Source organism: Sphaerodactylus townsendi, linkage group LG02 (genome assembly GCF_021028975.2).
Source record: "Sphaerodactylus townsendi isolate TG3544 linkage group LG02, MPM_Stown_v2.3, whole genome shotgun sequence".
NCBI classification, from domain to species: Eukaryota; Metazoa; Chordata; class Lepidosauria; order Squamata; family Sphaerodactylidae; genus Sphaerodactylus; species Sphaerodactylus townsendi.
In genome coordinates, this window is record NC_059426.1 from 181,706,109 (window position 1) to 181,727,542 (window position 21,434).

At 50.7% G+C, this 21,434-nt stretch overlaps 1 protein-coding gene across 1 annotated transcript in view; it reads right to left on the reverse strand.

Annotated features, from left to right (window-relative positions):
• LOC125426438 (MAM domain-containing glycosylphosphatidylinositol anchor protein 2-like) overlaps positions 1-13,615 on the reverse strand; it is a 409,319-nt gene extending 395,704 nt beyond the window's left edge. Inside the window, exons 1-2 of the mRNA XM_048484696.1 lie at positions 13,294-13,615; positions 12,955-13,140 (exon numbers count right to left, since the gene is read on the reverse strand). Coding sequence (XP_048340653.1) covers positions 12,955-13,140; positions 13,294-13,615 — 508 coding nt within the window. The remainder of the gene's footprint in view (positions 1-12,954; positions 13,141-13,293) is intronic.
• Between the last annotated feature and the right edge of the window lie 7,819 nt (positions 13,616-21,434).

Genomic DNA, 21,434 nt, shown 5'->3' on the forward strand with positions numbered 1-21,434 from the left:
ACCAAAATGCTGCCAAGCCTTCCGAGTCATGGTTTATGTCAGCCAAAGGTGGAGAGGGGAGACGGAAAAGGGGAGTTAGGCAGCGGGGAGAGAAGAGGAGGGGGACAGGCTGCTATGAGGAGGGCAGGAGGCAGATAAAAGTAGAACTGGTGAATGAGTAGGTGGGAGAAAAGGGAAGGGAAAGGGGAGAAGTTATGATGGATGCCAAGAAGAAGGGAAACAGAAAATAATGTGTGTGTGGGGGGGGGGGGAGTGACAGAAGAAAATTAGATTCTTGAAGATCTTTCATTTGACATAGAAATTAAGGCCCCTTCCGCACATTCATTCGTTCGTTCGTTCATTCGTTCGTTTATTTATTTATTTATGGGTTTTATATACCGCTCTACCCCCGGAGGGCTCTGAGCGGTGTACACCATAACTTCCTCTTACAAGCCATACAAACAAAACCCCGTTAAAATTAAATTAAAACACAGCGATAGATTAACAAAGATGACGTCACGCAAAACCCCAATTAAAACCCTCCCAAAGAGGGGGGAAGCAAAACAGAAAAGTGGGTCCCATAGATGACAATGGGAACTCCAAACTGGAGGAATAAACTCAGCGACTGGACACTCCAAAAGCCCGGCGGAACAACTCAGTCTTGCAGGCCCTGCGAAATTCGCCAAGATCCCGCAGGGCCCGGACAGCTGGAGGGAGAGCGTTCCACCAGGCAGGGGCCAAGGCTGAAAAGGCCCTGGCCCGAGTGGAGGCCAGTCGCATCATTGAGGGGCCAGAACCACCAGCAAATTGGCCCTCTGCTGAGCGCAGAGGCCGAGTAGGAACATATGGGGTAATGCGGTCCCGAAGGTACAAGGGTCCCAGGCCGCATAAGGCATGCCGAAACATGCAGAATAATGCACTTTCAGTCCACTTTCACAATTGTTTCCAAGTGGATTTCGCTGTTCCGCACAGTAAAATCCAGCTCCAAAGTGCATTGAAAGTGGATTAGAAGTGCATTATTCTGCAAGTGCGGAATGGGCCTAAGACTCTTTGTAAGCAATGGGGGTGGGGGAAATGTCCCAAGTTCCCTGCTGGTGTCTGAGCTCAAGAGGCTCAGGCTTAAAATCTCTGCTCAGGTCCAAATTCTGCAGGGTTCTCTGGGTCAACCAGAAATACTTTCTGGGATCACAGGAAGGGTGCGGGACGTGGTGAGCCAACTCTCCTCGAGCCCAGCGCAAAGGGTGGGATACACACACGTAAGTTTGGTTCTCTGCACTTGTGACTTCATCACACCTTAAAGACTTGCACGGGTAGGGGCAGTAGAATTGATTATATATAAAATGTTTGCCAGTAGCTCCCAAACCTGCTGAACTGGAGCATCTCCCCGTCAGAAATTAATTACCTTCTCTCTACCTGTTTGCAGAGCAAAATCCCCGGCTGAGCCTTCTTAGCGGTGGCAAAATATTAATCATCACATTCATACTTGTGTCAAGATTTCAGATTACCAGTAAATGTTATTTTTAAATAAAAAACCATCAGCCTGCATTTGGGTGAGATTAAAGGCTGTCTGGAACACAGGCACGTGACGGCAAACTTTTCCGGCAAGAGCGGGAAGGGGGCAGGGAAGAGGGAATGTTTGTAGATTCCTAGAATCATAGTTCGATTCCGCACTTGCGTTATCGACCTAAGTTCGCGCTGCGTTCGACCTAAGAGCTCCGCACAACCACTGGGATCGACGTGGTTTTGTACCAGCTTCGCCCCGTGTAACGGTCCAATTTCTGACTCCAGTTGGGAACGACGACTTTTTCAGGGGACCCCGCTCGAACTCAGCTCGATTCCAGTAAAGTGCAGAATCTCTGGTGCCAGGAGTCCCCCATTCAGCCAATCACAGCTGAGTGTTTTGGGGATGCGCACAGCTGGCCAATCAAAAAACGGCACCTTCGTCCCTCCATTCCTGTGGCAGTTTTTTTATAATGTGTGTGGGGATGGATGGAACATGGCCATAGAACAGCAGCCAATCGGAACGGAGCTGCGAAGAGGCACAGGATGATCCCGCCCTCCGAGCTGGGATCAAGCTGGTTGCAGTGGGGAACAACAATGGCTTCGACCTAGGTCAGTACCCTTCTCAGGGAACTGGGTCGAACCTATTTTACTCGTGTGCAGAATCACCTCCTGAGTTGGAAAAGACTCCTAGGGCCATCAAGTCCAACCCGCTGCCATGCAGGAACGCACAATCCAAGCACTCCTGACAGATGGCCACCCAGCCTCTGTTCATAAACCTGCAAAGAAGGAGACTCCACCACACTCCAAGGTAGTGTGTTCCACTGTTGAACAACCCTCAATGTCAGGAAGTTTTTCCTGAAGTTTAGGTGGAATCTCTTTTCCTTCACCTTGAACCCATCACTCCTGGTCCTAGTCCCTGAAGCCGCAGAAAACAAGCTTGCTCCCTCACCAACATGACATCCCTTCAAATATCTCAACATGGCTATGTCACCTCTTCACCTTCACTTCTCCAGACTAAACATCCCCAGCTCCCTAAGTCTCTCCTCGTAGGGCATGGATTCCAGACTTTTGACCCTTTTGGTTGCCCTTCTCTGGACCTGCTCCAGCCTGTCAATATCCTTCTTGAATTGCGGTGCCCAAAAATGGACACAAGATTCCAGGTAAGGTCTAGCCAAGTTGCCGGAACTCCCTCAGTCGTCAATCTGCCTTTCGCTCATGGGGCGTGACGATGGGTGGCCGTGATTTCCCGAGGGTGAGATTCTTCAGAAATGTTTGCCAGTCTTATAAAAACTCTAGTATACCTGACTGTTGTGGGGGGTTTTTGTTGGGGGGGGGGCATTGTGTGGCCAGGGTCTGGTACTTTTAGTCCTGTGGTGGCGAACCTTTGGCACTCCAGATGTTATGGACTACAATTCCCATCAGCCCCTGCCAGCATGGCCAATTGTAGGGGCTGATGGGAATTGTAGTCCATAACAACTGGAGTGCCAAAGGTTCGCCACCGCTGTTTTAGTCCCTAACCTTTTGCCAGCATCTATGACTGGCATTTGTAGAAGCCCATCACGGCAAGATGCGTTTCTCTCCGTGGCACAGCCACAGATGTGAGTCAAACATCAGCAGCGGAAACTACCAGACCACAGCCACTGAACCCGAAAAACCCTCAACGGCCAGCTGACTCCAACTGTGAAAGCCTCCAACAATATGCTCCAGTGCACCTTCCCTCGGAAACCAAGACATTTTTTCTTCCTAAGAACCTCAGATCCCCATCAGCCGCCCATTTTAGCTGCTCTCGCCCACTCCCTGGTTGACACATAAAACTTTCCACGTCGTTGGCACATTTCCAGCACGATATCCAGGTCTGGCAAGAGACACACCCAGAGGTGGGATCCAGCAGGTTCTCACAGGTTCCCGAGAGTAGGTTACTCATTATTTGTGTGTGCCGAGAGGGGGTTACTAACGGGTGATTTGGCCACGTGATTTTGGCCTGAGTTACGCCCCTCCTCTCAGCAGTAGCGCGCAGAACTTGAAGCAGTCTAGCAGGAGGTGCACCGGTGTGCGAGGCAGCCTGCACCTGCGTGCATCCGTTTCCCGCCCAAGGACCGGAGCAGCGGCTGCGTCCTTGCCACAGCCCCGCCCAGGAATGCCCCACCCCCCGTCGTGCCCCGCCCAGCCCCATTGGCGCTATGCCATAGTTTGAATCCCAGCACCATGGGAACCTGTTACTAAAATTTTTAGATCCCACCACTGGACACACCCCCTCGCTCAGTCCTCATTGAGTTGATTAGACTGTGGCTGATTATTCACGGGTGCTCTGCCCAACAGCAAGGGGAAATTTCTTCCGGGGCAGATACTTCTGTCCTGACACAATCCCACTTGTGGGACCACAGATCCTGGAAGCCCCGTGGTTAGCGAGAGCGGGGAAACCCCCGTGTTTCCCCCTCGCTTAGGAATTTCACACTTTCTGGGTCGCTTCCCCGTCCAACAGAAGACTGAAGACTGCCAGCTTAATTTTTTGGAGCCCTTTACATGCAATATCTTTCCAGGTCCCCGTCTGGATACGGAGCACGCATCCTTTTTTTGGGTTCCCATGTTAGATTTCTCTACGCCATCTGTTATTGTAATTTGTGTTTTTTTTTAATCGTGTTATTTATAATGTTTTAAATGTTCTATTTTTGTACTATTTATCACACTTATTGTATGGACTGTCTTGCATGCTTTTATTGTGCACTGCCCGGAGTCCTTTGGGAGAGCTGGCGGGATAAAAATGGAATGAATGAATGAATGAATGAATGAATGAAGGAAGGAAGGAAGGAAGGAAGGAAGGAAGGAAGGAAGGAAGGAAGGAAGGAAGGAAGGAAGGAAGGAAGGAAGGAAGGAAGGAAGGAAGGAAGGAAGGAAGGAAGGAAGGAAGGAAGGAAGGAATATTGATATTCCTTATATTGATATTGTGCGAGCTGATATCACTCATTTTAGGGAAATGCCTGCCATTGATCCCCTGCGAGAAATGGGAGGGAGGATTGTCTCTCTTCCCCCCCCCCCCCCGCCCCCCCCACACACACACTCCTTGCAGGGATTGGCAGTCAGCATTTCTCCAAAACAACAAAAACTACAACAGCAGCCCATACAAAATTGATATTTGTATGTGCCTTCCTGCAAGGACTTGATGGCCTTGTGGTCTCTCCCAACTCTCTGGCCCCTTCCACGCATTCAGAATAATGCACTTTTGTTTATTTTTCCCCCCCTGCCCTTTTTAAAATGAATTGATTTTAAAACTTTACAATTCAGATAACAAGAAATTTAACAATGAATATAAATAACAACAATTACAATCTTATATCTTTTCTCTGACCATTTTTAATGTAAAATTCTGTAAATGATTCATAACAACAATACGCTACATCTAATTGTTACAGTGCGCTTTCAAACCACTTTCGACGCACTTTGCAGCTGGATTTGACTGTGCAGAGTAGCAAAATCCACTTGCAGACAATTGTGAAAGTGGATTGAAAGCGTATTATTCTGCATGTGCGGAAAGGTCATAGGATTCTATAAGGAATACTAATATCACATGTAAAGGGCTCAAAAAAAGCTGGAACTCTTCAATCTTGCCTAGGTCAGGGGACCTCAAAGTGACCCCAAAGTGACCCCGAAGTGGAGGGAGGCAAGCTGTGTAGCAAACAGCGGTGTAGTGGTTAAGAGCAGGTGCACTCTAATCTGAAGGAACAGGGTTTGATTCCCTGTTCTGCCTCTTGAGCGGTGGAGGCTTATCTGGTGAACTGGATTAACTTGTGCACTCCAACACATGCCAGCTGGTTGACCTTGAGCTAGTCACAGCTCTTCAGAGCTCTCTCGGCCCCACCCACCTCGCAGGGTGGTTGTCGTGGGGGGAGGGGGAAGGGCAAGGAGATTGTCAGCCCCTTTGAGTCTCCTTACAGGCGAGAAAGGGGAGATATAAACCCAAACTCTTCTTCTTCTTCAAACAGTGGGGCACCTCCTTGTATGAAAGCAAGGAAACGCGAGGAGACCCCGCCGCGGAGACACTGCTAGGTGAGGAGCACCAGGGGATGCGCTCCATGCATAATGGGCCCGTGTCAGGGTCCCACCACCAGAGACCGCTCCTCTGTCACCAAAGAAAAACATTCCCTTGATATAGAAAATGTGCACGTCACACACGCACACACATGAAGTTGCTTCATACTGAGTCAGACGACGGCTTAATCAGTATCAGTATTGCCTACTCAGTTTGGCAGCGGCTCTCCAGGGTCTGAGGCAAAGAAAGGTCTCTCACATCACCGACTCCCTCATCCTTTTAACTGGGAATGCCCGACTACTAGGTGTGCCAAGTGCCCAGCGACACCAGCAAGGGGCTTTCAGGGCAAGTAGGGAGCAGAGGTGGTCTATCAGGGCAGAGTCCTCCAGACCTTGGAAGCTAAGCAGGGCCAGGCCTTGGACAGGAGACCATCATAGAATGATAAAGTTGGAAGAGACCTCAAGGGTCGTCCAGTCCAGCTTCCAGGGGGTTGGACTTGGGATCTCTTCCAGCTCTATGATTCTATGATTCTATGATGGTCTCCCATCCAAGGCCTTCCAGCTCCATCATTCTATGATGGTCTCCCATCCAAGGCCTTCCAACTCTATCATTCTATGATGGTCTCCCATCCAAGGCCTTCCAACTCCATCATTCTATGATGGTCTCCCATCCAAGGCCTTCCAGCTCTATGATTCTATGATGGTCTTTCATCCAAGGCCTTCCACCTCCATCATTCTATGATGGTCTCCCATCCAAGGCCTTCCAACTCTATCGTTCTATGATTGTCTCCCATCCAAGGCCTTCCAACTCTATCATTCTATGATGGTCTCCCATCCAAGGCCTTCCAACTCTATCATTCTATGATGGTCTCCCATCCAAGGCCTTCCAGCTCCATCATTCTATGATGGTCTCCCATCCAAGGCCTTCCAACTCTATCATTCTATGATGGTCTCCCATCCAAGGCCTTCCAACTCTATCATTCTATGATGGTCTCCCATCCAAGGCCTTCCAACTCTATGATTCTATGATGGTCTCCCATCCAAGGCCTTCCAACTCTACTGTCTATGATGGTCTCCCATCCAAGGCCTTCCAGCTCCATCATTCTATGATGGTCTCCCATCCAAGGCCTTCCAACTCTATCATTCTATGATGGTCTCCCATCCAAGGCCTTCCAACTCTATCATTCTATGATGGTCTCCCATCCAAGGCCTTCCAACTCTATCGTTCTATGATGGTCTCCCATCCAAGGCCTTCCAACTCTATCGTTCTATGATGGTCTCCCATCCAAGGCCTTCCAACTCTATCGTTCTATGATGGTCTCCCATCCAAGGCCTTCCAACTCTATCGTTCTATGATGGTCTCCCATCCAAGGCCTTCCAACTCTATCATTCCATAGATCATTCCATGATGGTCCATTCCATAGATCATTCCATCACTCCCTCTATCATTCCATGATGGTCTCCCACCCAAGGCCTTCCAACTATCGTTCTATGATGGTCTCCCATCCAAGGCCTTCCAACTCTATCATTCTATGATGGTCTCCCATCCAAGGCCTTCCAACTCTATGATTCTATGATGGCCTCCCATCCATTCCCTGGGCTTGCTAAGACCCAATTCCACATTTTCATGGTCTCCTAAATCGATCACACACGAAGCTGCTTTCTACTGAATCAGTCCCTCACTCCATCCAGGTCAGGAATTGCCTGCTCCAGCTGGCAGACGCTCTCCAGGGTCTCAGGCGGAGGTCTTTCCCATCATCTGCTGCCTGACCCTTTCAATTGGAGTTAAGGGGAATTGAACCCGAGGCCTTCTGAATGCGATGGCAGAAACTCTGCCCCAGAGCCACACCCCTTCACCTCATGTGTTCTTGGGGCGGGAGCTATGTGTCCTGAGCTCCCCGCTCCTACTGGAGCTATCGCTGATTATCCCTTCAGAACAGTATCACAGAATCATAGAGTTGGGAAAGGCCTCAAGGGCCATCCAGTCCGGCTTCCTGCAATGCAGGAACAAACAATCAACGCACTCCTGTCAGATGGCCATCCAGCTTCTCTTTAAAAACCTCCAAAGAACGAGACTCCACCACACTCCGAGGTAGTGTATTCCACTGTTGAACAGCCCTGATTGTCAGAAAGTTCTTCCTGATGTTTAGGTGGAATCTCTTTTCCTCCACCTTGAACCCATGACTCCTGGTCCCAGTCTCTGGAGCCACAGAATACAAGCTCGCTCCCTCACCAACATGACATCCCTTCAAATATCTAAACACGGCTATCGTGTCCCCCCTGAACCTTCTCTTCCCCAAACTAAACAAACTGAACTAAACATACCTATTAGCAAGGACCCAACAGGAAATTGTGTGTAGCCCCCCACGTGGGACTGCTTAGTTTGCTTCCAGATAAAAGCTCAGGAGTCCAGCCTCATCAGTTCTCTCACCAGCATGGCCAATTGGCCATGCTGACAGAGGCTGATGGGAATTGTAGTTCCTGAACATCTGGAGAGCCGCAGGTTCCCTACCCCTGGTTTAGCCTCTGAGCTGAAAACGCACGTGCTCTGGCAGCCATCTTGAAATGGGCGTCAGCGGCCCTCAAATCAGGAAGCGGCAGAGGTGGGATCCAGCAGGTTCTCACAGGTTCCCGAGAGTAGGTTACTCATTATTTGTGTGTGCCGAGAGGCGGTTACTAATGGGTGATTTTGCCACGTGATTTTTGCCTTAGTTGCGCCCCTCCTCTCAGCAGTAGCGCGGCGAGAACTTCTGACGCATGTCTAGCAGGAGGTAATCGGGCGTATGCGGTGCAGCAGCCCGCTTCTGCAGGCAGCATTCGTTTCCCTCGCCGGTGGACCGCACGTTCTTGCCACAGCCCCGCCCAGCAATGCCCCGCCCCTGGAACACCCGGCCACGCCCCCGTCGTTCCCCGCCCAGCCCCATTGGCGCTACGCCACAGTCTGAATCCCACCACTATGGGAACCTGTTACTAAATTTTTTGGATCCCACCACTGGGAAGCGGCCATTGGGAAAGAGCACCTGGAAGATGAGCAGCCATTCTCCTTTGATGCCCAGAGGCGGGGGGGGGGCACGGGGGGGCAACAAGCTGACACAGGCATGACATCGGGGTGGAGAAGGAGAGTCGGGGTGGTGGGAACATGGCGGGCAACACAAGTCTTAAACGTTCCCCCCTTCCCCCCTCCCCCAAATGTAGTCACGGGTTGGATTTAAAGTGTGGGGCCACTTCCTTCTGACCCTAGGGGCTTTTCTGCTCAGCCACCTCTGTCGGGAACAAATATGAACGCTGAAAGTTTTGCAAGGACACCCATACTTTCCCGGGGAAGCACAACCACAGTATGCAAATAACCTGTGATAAACGAAACAAGACTTTAGCGATAAGCGTTGATTTACTATCTGTTTAAAACGTTTCAAGCTGCTCCCCCCACCCCCACCCCCACACCTTAGGGCTTCCAAGACAGAGAACAACAAATCCTGTAAAGCAAGCTTTGAAAGAAAAAATTGGGAGGGGGTATACTATGTGGACACCCAACGCTACAGACCCTGGCAGCCCTCCGGGTAAGACCCCAGTTTGAACTGGGCACCGGGGCCAAATTGCTAGACAGCAAACAATCGACGTTCCAGAATCCAAGCAGGGAGGCAGACAATATAACACGCATGACTGTCACGGGTGTTGAAGCAATAATCCACCGGCTCGGGGGGCGGGGGGGGGGAATCCTTCTAATAGCAAACCTTCTTAGGATGGGTTTTTTTTCTTTTCTTTACAGTACAGCCATAAAGAAAGCACAGAAAGCGCTGCGGATAACAACCGTCCCAAATCATTCTGGAGAAGGCCAAATGGTCGCAGTGGGATGGCCACCGAGACCCACCCACCCACCCACCCACACACACACCCCACATGCAGGTACCCAAAGAGGAAGGTGAGTTTCCCCGACAGGCTGAGGAGTTCTCCCCTCCAAATGCACAGGCGCTTGTTCACGTCCACGCTCATTGCTCTGGCATCTAGGGCACCAACAGCCATGAGCATCACGCCACCGGCCATGCGCGGCCCTTCAGTGCCGGCTTGAAGGAGCTCAACCTAAACCCCTTCGAGCCACAACAGCGGATTGCTCCGGCCGGCCCACCCACCCGTTCCACACTCTCTTTGGGCAAAAGCCACCTGCCGGAGAGGACAAACCTGTAGTCTAAGGAGAGCCAGGTGCCCGAACAGCATCGAAATGTGTGTGTCTGTGTGTCTGTGTATATTTATACAGATAGATGTGTGCGCGTGTATATCTACATATGTGTGCGCATATGTGTGTGTATCTATATACAAGAAACAAGGAACAAGGTTGGCCAAACCCCCAAAAAACTGGCCACACAACAGGAATTGCACAAGGAAGTGTTAATACCAACAATGACTAAAGTGCATATATGCAATATTCACAAAATAACATAATCAGGAATGGTTCCACGAGTCCATCAGGTCCTCCCTCTATAAATATTTCATTCACAGTCCAATGGAAAACATGGAAAAGGCACCGGTCTATATACATCCATATATCTATATGCATACATATGTGTGTATATCTCTATATGTGAGTATATATGTATGTGTGTGCATATATCTACATGTGTGTGTATGTGTGTATATATGTGTGTGAATGTATATATATGCATAGATATATAAGTGTGTATATCCATATATGTGTGTGCATATGTTTGTGTATAAATGTGTGTATATATCTATATGCATCTATATATCTATATGCTTATATGTGTGTGTGTATCTATATGTATGTGTGTAAGTGTGTGAGTATATATCTATATGCATCTATATATCTATATGCTTATATATGTGTGTGTATCTATATGTATGTGTGTAAGTGTGTGAGTATATATCTATATGCATCTATATATCTATATGCTTATATATGCGTGTGTATATCTATATCTATATGTATGTGTGTAAGTGTGTGTGTATATATCTATATCTGGTGGAACAGGCTTCCAGGTGAGATCAGGGCCCTGCGGGATTTACAAAGTTTCCGCAGGGCCTGTAAAACGGACCTGTTCCGCCAGGCGTTTGGCCAGCCGGGATGATATCAACCGCAATAAAAAGCAAACATCTGGCCTCCCGTGGGTTCATAAAAGGGGGAATAGAATAGCTGAAGCCATCTCTAGTTTAATATTTTATGTATTGTATGTATTTTAATTAACTTATATATATGATGTTTTAAATATTTATTTTGTTGGAAACCGCCCGGAGACTTCGGGGAGGGCGGTATACAAATACAATAAATAAATAAATAAATAAATAAATAAATAAATAAATAAATATGCATCTATATATCTGTATGCTTATATATGTGTGTGTATATCTATATCTATGTGTATGTGTGTAAGTGTGTGTGTGTGTGTGTAAATCTATATGCATCTATATATCTATATGCTTATATATATGTGTGTATATCTATATATATATCTATATGTATGTGTTTAAGTGTGTGTATATATCTATATGCATATATATTTGTGTGTACATCTATACATGTGTGTATATGTGCGTGTGTCTGTGTATATATATCTACACGTATAGATATACGTGCGTGTATATATCTATACATGTGTATATATATATATGTATGTGTTTGTGTGTGTGTGTATATATGTATGTGTGTAAATATAACATAACATAATATAATAAACGCCAGACATGGTAATTTCAAATAATAGAAAAGGAAAAGGTGCTGATCGGAGAAGCACAACAATCCACCAAAGCTGCAAATCAGCCAGGAAACTCAACAGATGGTTGGATGGTTTTAAATGCAACACAACGGCCTCGGGAGCCAAGCAGTACCCCCACCTCACCCCCCCCCCCCCCCCCCCCCCCCCCGTCCCCCCCCCCTGGGGGGGGCCGCCCCAAGCCCCCGCACACATCCCCCCCCCCCCCCCCACACACACACACTCTTTGGAGCCGGGCGCACTGCACACGATGCCCGTATGTGAGGATGCTGCTCGGCGCTCCAGCGGAAAGAAATCTCCAGCGATTGATTTTCGGGCACAGAGGGACAGGACAGGAATCTGATTTAATCACAGGGTGTGGGGGGGGGGGGAGAATGGGGGGGATCACAGGGTGCCAAATTCATGCGGCAGAGGAGCGCGCCTCTTTATCGCCCGTGGGCACCTGCTCCGTAAGGGTGCCCCAGCCGGCTTGGTCCCAGCCTGGCATCCTCGGCTCCCTGGGCATGGCAGCCTGGCACCCATCCCTTCCCGTGGCTGGAGGTGCCCCCCAGAGAAGGGACGGGAGGCGAGGGGGGGGTCGTGAGTGATCCCACATAGCCCCCCCCCCCAAGGGCTGTTGCCAAGGAAATGGGAGGCATTAAATCAGGAAGCATCGCCTAGCCCGGGGATGCTGTCAAGGGCTGGGGGGGCCGGACATGCTGACCGGTGGCACAGAGAGGGGGCACCAATCCGTGCCGCCCGTCCTGGGCAGGAGAGCTCTTCGGGGCGCCCAGAGAGGCTCCCTGCCGCAGAGCCCGCCTGGCAGAGGCGGGCGGGCAGCTCCCCTCCGCACCCGCTCGGGGAGTGAATGAATCCGGCCTCCCGCGCCAGCCAGCCAGCCAGCCAGCCTCCCCTCCCTCGCTCTGCCAACGTCAGCCGGAGATTTGCATGGCACAAGCGGCGCCCACCTCGCCAGCGGGCACCGTGGGCAGCGGGGCAGGGGCGAAGACCCCCCACTCCGGGGGAGTCTGGAAGTGGCACTTCCAGACTCCCCCGGAGTGGGGGGGGGGGTCTTCGCCCCTGCCCGCTGCCCACGATGCCCACTCAGATGCCATTCCCCCCCCCCCCCCAATCAGCTTCCCACCTCCACGCCGGGGCTGGCAGATTTAACAGCCGGCTATTTTTAGCCTCGCTCCGAACACGCGCCCGCGGGCGGGCGGGCGCCCCGAGCCGCCGCCGTTGCCATCCGGCCGGGAGCCTCGCAGGCAGGCAGGCAGGCAGGCAGGCGCGCGCCTCCCTCCCGCAGGGGCGCGCTTTTCGCAGGCGGAAAGTTTGCGAGCACACCGAGTCCGCCCCCCCCTCTCCCAACCCGAGCCCCGTTGCAGATCGGGGGGGGGGCAGGAATGGGGAAAGGACGGCGGCGTGGGGAGGGGGGGCACTGCGCATCCCGAGCCAGACCGGGGTCTAATACCCCCCCCGGGGGGAGAGGCAGAGCGGGTCCGCAACCGGGGAGGGGGGGAGGCCAAATAGAGCCTCGGGGGCCCGCAGCGGGTGTGTGTGTGGGGAGACGGAAAAGCGGTGGCTCCTCCGTTGACGGTGGTGCAGAGGAGCGGCGGCGGGAGGGGGGGGTCGGGATGGGGAGGGGGATGGGGGGGCTCCCGGCAAGGTCAGCAGCGGCGGCGGCGACGTGGTGGGGGGGGGTGCCCTCCCTCCTTCCCCCCCTCCTTCCCCCTCCCTCACTCACCGTAGACGCCCTGGGCGGCGATGCCCTCCAGCAGCAGCAGCAGCCCGAGCAGAGGCGAGGCGAGCTCCATCTTCGCGCGGCCGTCCTCATCGCCGGGCGGGCCGGCACGGGAGGCGCGCCCCGCTCCGCCGGCCCGGCTCCCGGAGGCGGCGGCGGCGGCGGCGGCGGCGGCGGATGCGCGGCCGGCTAGATGGCGGCGGGGGGGCGGCGAGGCATGGCGGGGGGGGGGCGGGGGGGCGGCTGACGTTGGGCTCTGCGTGCTCCCTCCCAGCCTCCCAGCCAGCCAGCCAGCGAGCGAGCGAGCGGCGGCGGCAGCCCCGGCCGGCCGGCGACGTCAACGGCGGAGACTCTGCCCTGCCTGCGCGCCGCCGCCGCCGCCGCCGCTCCCTCCGCCTCCCCCCGCCCGGCCAGGGGGAGGCGCCGCGCCGACGCCTTGGGGGGCTCCGGCGGGGGGGGGGGCGCACCGGTTCGGGACCGGAAAGGGCGCCCCCCCTCCTCTCCCTGCCTCCGCCCGCCCCGGGACGCCCGCCCGCGCAAAGTTCTCTCGGTTCCCGGGGATGCCAGCCTCCAGGTGGGGCCGGGAGGTCTCCCGGAATGGCAGCCCCCAGAGACCCGTTCCCCTGGGGGACAGGGCTGCCTTGCAGGGAGGATCGTCGGCCATCACGTCCCACCCAGAAACCCCCCCCCCTGTTCCCGGGAGATCCCCCTTCCGGAGTTGGGAACCTTCCATGACAGAGGGTTGAGTGGATTGAATCATTCGACCGCTTCTCGCCTGCCGGCGCCCCGTCTCCCGCCCGCTCGTCCGCCCGCCCGCCCGCCCGCGGGGCTGCGCGCAAAGTTCTCTCGCTTCGCGAAGTTGCCAGCCTCCAGGTGGGGCCGGGAGATCTCCCGGAATGGCAGCTCCCGGAGATCCGTTCCCCTGGAGCGCAGCGCTGCTTCGGAGGGACTGAGGATCCCATCCAGATCTCTCCGCTGTCCCCGGGAGATCCCCATCCCGGAGTTGGGAACCTTCCATGACAGCGATTGGATTGCATTGCATTAGTCGATTTATAACCTGCTCTCCCCAAACAGCGGGGCTTGGGGCGGAGGGGGGGGGGGGCAACAATATGGACAGTTGGAATTGCACAATTTTTTTTTTAAATTGCAATATGGACAGTTGAAATTGCACAATTAAATATTTTTTTAAAAAAAGCAAAGCACAATGTGGACAGTTGAAATTGTACAATTATTTTTTTAAAAAAAATACCAATTGCAATTCCTACAGATTGGCCCTTTCCCCTTTTAACCCTGAGCATAGGGTTAATAACGGACCCGTTCCCAGAGGGGATTGCAACTCTGGGGGGTGGGGGTCTCATGTCCTGCGGAACTCCTTCGCTCCCCAAATCCTGCCCTCCCCAGACTCCATCCCGTAATCTCCAGAAATGTTCCAGCCTGGAGTTGGTAACCCAGCAGAAGATGAGCAGCAGAAGGCCATTGAAGAAGAAGAAGAAGAAGAAGAAGAAGAAGAAGAAGAAGAAGAAGAAGAAGAAGAAGAGTTTGGATTTATAACCCCCTTTCTCTCCTGCAGGAGACTCAAAGGGGCTGACAATCTCCTTGCCGTTCCCCCCCTCACAACAAACACCCTGTGAGGTGGGTGGGGCTGAGAGAACTCCGAGAAGCTGTGACTAGCTCAAGGTCACCCAGCTGGCTTGTGTGGGAGTGCCCAGGCTAATCTGAATTCCCATTGCTTTTACCTCCTGCATGTGAGCTCCCAAAGGCACCTGATGGGCCACTATGAGTAGCAGAGAGCTGGACTAGATGGACTCCGGTCTGATCCAGCAGGCTCGTTTTTATGTTCTTAACCCTCACACGTACAAACATGTATGCCCAGTCAGTTTAGGTACTTGCTAACTTTGCTTAAGTGTGTTGTTGAAGGCGCCCACGGCCAGAATCACTAAGGGGTTGGGGGTTTTCTAGGTTGTATGGCCATGTTCCAGTAGCATTTTCTCTAGGAAAAAAATGCTACTGGAACAGGCCATACGACCAGGAAAACCCACAACACCCTATTTGCCTCAGTGCCTAGGTTGGTGGCTTAACGGGAGCATGCCAGCTTCGCGACTGCCCTGGATTCTTTATTTGTTTGTTTGTTTGTTTATTCATTTATGGGTTTTATATACCGCTCTACCCCCGGAGGGCTCTGAGCGGTGTACAACATAACTTCCTCTACACCATAGGTGTCAAATTCGTGCCCCTCCAGATGTTATGGACTACAGTTCCCATCATCCCCTGCCAGCTGGCAGGGGGTGATGGGAACTGTAGTCCATAACATCTGGAGCGCTGCGAATTTGACACCTGTGCTCTACACGGTGTACAACAACCCATACAAACAACCTCATTAAAATTAAATTAAAACACAGCGGCTTGCAAGCAAACAGGGCAGTGGAATCCAAAAGATGGGATCCAATCATTGCCACGGAGATGGCGGTCTGGAGTCAAGCTTTTCGCGGCTTGTTTTTAGAGCGGGCAAAAACTAGCTTCAAGGGGGGGAATAGATCCCTGCAGGAGCTAGATTCCAATCCCTATCATATGTCCCCCCCGGGCCTGTCATGAACGCTCAACCTGGCCTACCTGACAGGGTTGTTGTGAGGGTAAAACAGAGAAGAGAAGTAAGCTGGTGTGAATCCCAATTAGGGAGACAACAGAAGAAGAAGAAGAAGAAGAAGAAGAAAAAGAAGAAGAAGAAGAAGAAGAAGAAGAAGAAGAAGAAGAAGAAGAAGAAGAAGAAGAAGAAGAGGAGGAGGAGGAGGAGGAGGAGGAGGAGTTGGATTTATATCCCCCTTTTCTGTCCTGCAAGGAGACTCAAATGGGCTTACAATCTCCTTTCCCTTCCCCCCCATCACAACAAACACCCAGTGAGGTGGGTGGGGCTGAGAGAGCTCCAAAGAACTGTGACTAGCCCAAAGTCACCCAGCTGGCATATGTTGGAGTGCACAAGCTAATCTAGTTCGCCATATAAGCTTCAACAGCTCAAGTGGCAGAGTTGGCCCCAAGCACTGAAGAAACCAATCCTGCAACGGAGAAGCACTGATCTTTATTTTCTTTTCGATTCAGGATAAATCCCATAGCCATTCTGGATTTCCAGAATTGTAGTATTAGGCCCATTTTCCCTGGGAATGATCCATAGCTGAAGGACTATGGCACTTTATTATTGTTGTTGTTGTTGTTGTTTAATTTAATATACCGCCCCATCCCCTAAGGGCTCTGGGCGGTGTACAACATAAAATCATATATAAAATCATCAAAATACAACTTCTATAAATAGGATAAAAGCAGCAGTTATTTCCCAAGATCGGCATCTCACTTAAACTCAGTCCTCCTGAAAGGAAGGGGGTCTTGATGATATTAAAGACCCATGGATCCCAAGGATAAACCCCAATGGTATTGGGGACCCATGGAATGGGGGGGCACACAAAGAGAAGTAAGAGATCCCCCTGCCCCGCCCTCCTGGGTTTGATGAGAAGATGGAAATTGTTCCGAATCTTCCTTCATGAGCTAGGAAGCTGACTGCCCATATTCTGTTGAAAGGGGATCCCAGAATGGACGCCAGAGGCCTGGCCCCTCTTGGTATTTACCAGAAAGGCAGGTCTGGTCCATTTATACACTCGTGGCCTGCCCAGAAGAGAGTGTACGTTCCCTGCAGGTCAGATTCTCGGCTGCAAATTAGTTTTCCTCCTTCCTGAACTCACACCGCTGCAGATCACATCCTCACTACAGTTTCCAAAAGTGGATAAAGTGTGGTGTTTTTTTCTGTGCAGGGAAAATGAGCGAGACAAGTGTCCATCTTGCTTGTTTTGGGTTTTTTTTCCTGCCCTTCCCCTACACAAAAGGAGTTGCACCCACTCCCTGGCTAGCATTTCTGAGAGAACAATAGGCCACCCACCCACCCCCAATTTTAACACCTTGAAAGTTCTGTGGCAGGAGCGAAAGATCATTAAAACACACGCACCTTTTTTTTAAAAAAAAAGGTGTTGAGAAATGCAACCTCCTGGAAATAGAAAAGGAATTGCAGATTCTAGTCAGGATGCAAGAGGCAAAAGCAAAATAGCTTGACTTCTGTGCTTTCTGAGGGAATCATGCAGGGCACTTCCTTGCATGAAGAAGAAGAAGAAAGTGGGGTTGCTGGACGCCTCTTATTACTATCGCTGCTTTAAATTGTTTTAACTAGTGTTTTACTTGTATTTTATGTTGTACACCGCCCAGAGCCCCTCGGGGATGGGGCGGTATGAATAAATAAATAAATGAATGAATGAATGAATGAATGAATGAATGAATGAATGAATGAATGAATGTTTGGATTTATATCCCCCCTTACTCTCCTGTAGGAGACTCAAAGGGGCTTACACTCTCCTTGCCCTTCTCCTCTGTAAACACCCTATTAAGAATACAAGTGAACTGAGAGAGGCTCCGAGGAAAGCTGGCTGCTGACTAGCCCAAAGTCACACAACTTTGGGAGTGTGTGAAGTGCACACGGAGGCTAATCTGAATTCCCCAGATAAGCCTCCACAGCTCAGGCGGCAGAGCTGGGAATCAAACCCGGTTCCTCCAGATTAGATGCACGAGCTCTTCACCTCCTACGCCACTGCTGCTCCTAAGATACACAAATAGACACCACTGTGGCGCCAACAGCCTGCATAAAGGGTCCGTGACATCCAATGCAGCCCATCAGCAGCTGCTAGAAGTGTTGAAGAGCAGGTGCACTATAATCTGGAGAACCAGGATTGATTCCCCGCTCTGCCATTTGAGCTGTGGAGGCTTATCTGGGGAACCAGATTAGCTTGTACACTCCAACTCATGCCAGCTGGGTGACCTTGGGCTAGTAACAGTTCTTCGGAGCTCTCTCAGCTCTCGCCAGGACTCGGACGGAGGAACACCAAGAAAGTCCAGAGACAGTCAATAGCAAACTACCTCTACTCCATATAAATCAAATAAATAATTATTGCTATTGACATTTAGTATTATTGTTTAATTTAAATATTTATATTAGAATGCTACGTTTAAAAGTTTTAACGATTGTTCTTCAATTCTATGTTGCGACCCGCCTGAGCCCTGTGGGGATAGGGCGGGATATAAATAAAATAAAATAAATAAATCCCTGGCCTTGATATCAGTGGTGGGATCCAAAACTTTTAGTAACAGGTTCCCATGGTGGTGGGATTCAAACTGTGACGTAGCACCAATGGGGCTGGGCAGGGCACGACGGGAGCGTGGCCGGGCATTCCGGGGCGGGGCATTCCTGGAGCAGAGAGGCTAGTGGCAAGGATGCAGCCATTGCTAGCATAAGTCCTTGGCCCAAGCAAGGGAAATCTAATGCACGCAGGCATGCAGGGCTGCCTACACTTACGCCAGTGCACCTCCTGCTAGACTGCTTCAAGTTCTGCGCGCTACTGCTGAGAGGAGGGGCGTGATTAAGGCAAAAATCACGTGGCAAAATCACCCATTAGTAACCCCCTCTCAGCACACACAAATAATCAGTAACCTACTCTCGGGAAACTGTGAGAACCTGCTGGATCCCATCTCTGCTTGATATCCTTTTTCCAGGTGAGTTGCCTGAAACTAGTCAGCAGTTCGTGTGCACACACGTTCATGGTCTCCAAAATATCCTCTTTGCAAACTGAGGACTATGGCTTCCTTTACTGAATCCACCCACCCACTTTTTCTGCTGCCTTCAGCTTTTCCTAGCATTATTGTCTTTTCCAGTTCTCATCTTTCTTGCACAGACGTGATGCCACAGCAGCTTGCCACGTGTGACAAAGAATAGTATTCTCTCTCTCTCCTTTTGATCGCAACGAGCCCTAGAGGGATAGGGCAGGATATAAATTTAATAAAATAAATACATAAATGTGGAATGGAACCGAAAATACCTCAATATACCTCACCTGAAACCAAGAGGAAAGGGAGGGATATAAATGTTTTGAAACATAAATGCATTTTTTTTAAAAAAAAATTTATTAAATGAATATAAATGTTTACAGAAAGGAATTGTAGTGATTGACCATTTATCTCACCACCATATGGTTAAGTAATAGAAAAAGACAATTAAAAAGACATGCATTTTAGATCTGTTCATTCCGAGATATTGTCCACTTTTCCATTTTTACCTTAACGTCATGATTCTTATTTTTCTATCAAATACAATATAGCCGGGTAAATAGGAGATCATCTACCATTGTATTACCTAACCAACTAAAATTAAGCAAGGAGAGATAAGGTCGAATTGTATATGATGAAACTATACAGTCATTCCATTCCATTCCATTCCTTTCCCTCCCACCCCACACTTGTAGACTTCCCCTACAGAATCCCCTATAACAGTGGTGGCAAACCTATGGCACAGGTGCCAGAGGTGGCACTCAGAGCCCTCTCTGTGGGCACGCGTGCACAGAGTTCGTCACACACACACATATCTAGGCTGGCCTGGGCCGCTAGGCACAACATGTAGGTAACCCTGTTAAGTGCTGTTAAACCCCACTGATGTTCATGGGAAGAACTAAAGCGCAATCCTTTACCTGGGAGTTAGCTCGGTTGCTGGCAATGGGGCTTGCTTCTAAACCCTCCTAGGGTCGTGATTCACCCATTCGAAGCGTTGCACGATTGCTTCAAAACAAAGCCACCGACTACCACCAAGCTTACTCTTGAGTAACACGCGCCTTGGAGCCAACTGTTTTTTCTAAACTAAAACCTCAGTATTCAGGTTAAATTGCCGTGTTGGCACTTTGCGATAAATAAGTGGGTTTTGGGTTGCAGTTTGGGCACTCGGTCTCGAAAAGGTTAGCCACCACTGCCCTATAAGCTAGAATTCCAATATTCCAAATATCCAGACAAAAAAAAAGAAAAGACAGGAATCTAAGCGAAGCTTTATTTAGCAATGGAAGAAGACAGTAAGAAAGAAAAGTAAAGCAAGAGAGGTGTTCGGAGTTTATTTACTGCCACGATAGCGCGTGTCTGTGACTCTGCCACTCGGCTATGGATGCTATATTGATTGCTTCCTGTCCCCAGTCCTTTGAGGCACCCCTGTCTCAGGAACGCGAGGCCTTCAGGGTGCACACAAACCCTCCGAATCACATCTGATAGCCGGTGCAGATCTTTCAACACTGGAACGATACGATCCCTGGATCTCACCTCGATAGCATTTCAGTCTTCCAGGACGTTCCAGTGTTGACCTGTGAATGGCAGTCGTCCAACTGAGAAGCTTCTAAGGGAGATTTCAAAGTGAGATTGCTGAAGCTGAGCGCATAAATTTGGAACAAGGGATCCTCTGGGGCTTAATAGAGACATAGGATTCTTATCTCTGGACACGGGCTGACTTTCTGGCCTTCAGCATTTCTCTCCTGCTCCAGGCAAGTTGATTACAAAGCCGGCGTGGTGTCGTGGTCAAGAGCAGGTGGATTCTAATCTGGAGAACCCAGTTTTATTCCCCATTCCTCCACCTGAGTGGCGGAGGCTTATCTGGTGAACCAGGCGTGTTTCCGCACTCCTACGTTCCTGCTGGGTGACCTTGGGCTAGACACTGTTCTCTCAGAACTCTCTCGGTCCCACCTACCTCACAACAAGGTGTCTGCAGGGGCGGAGCTGAAGTGGGGACATCTGGGGTGGCTTGCCCCGGGCACTGCCATTGCAGTCACATGTTGGGGGTGGGGGAAGAGGAGTGTTGGGGTGGGGCAGGGCATGGCAGGGGCAGGGGCAGGAGGGGGGGCGCGGACAGTTCATGTCCTGGATGCAGTTTCCCCTCCCTTTGTCACTGGTTGTCTGTTGTGGGGAAAGGGAAAGGAGTTTGTAAGCCACCTTGAGTCTCCTTACAGGAGAAAAAGGTGGGATATAAATCCAAACTCCTCCTCCTCCTCCTCCTCCTCCTCCTCCTCCTCCTCCTCTTCTTCTTCTTCTTCTTCTTCTTCTTCTTCTTCTTCTTCTTCCTCTTCTTCTTCTTCTTCGCCAAACCCCTTTCCCCTCCCTTTGTCACTGGTTGTCTGTTGTGGGGAGAGAAAGGGAAAGGAGCTTGTAAGCCACCTTGAGTCTCCTTACAGGAGAGAAAGGTGGGATATAAATCCAAACTCCTCCTCCTCCTCCTCCTCCTCCTCCTCCTCTTCTTCTTCTTCTTCTTCTTCTTCTTCTTCTTCTTCTTGGCTCACCCCTTTCACCTTCTGATTGGGATAAAAGGACTCAGGGATCTCCATTCCTGCTTGTATCTGATGAAGGGAATTTGGACTCTCAAAAACATATACTCCAAAATTTATACAACAACTTATACAGCAAAATTTTTGTTGGCCTCTGCGGCTCTACTGGACTAGAATCTCTGTGAGTGCGGACAAACATGGCTGCCCTCCTTTGAAACCCTCATACCACAGACCAAGGGCACCTACATCTAGTCTATGCTGATCAGAACTGTTCTCCAGCATCTCAGAGCTCGTCCTTTTGTAGGCATTGGTTGGCCAGCATCCGCTGCA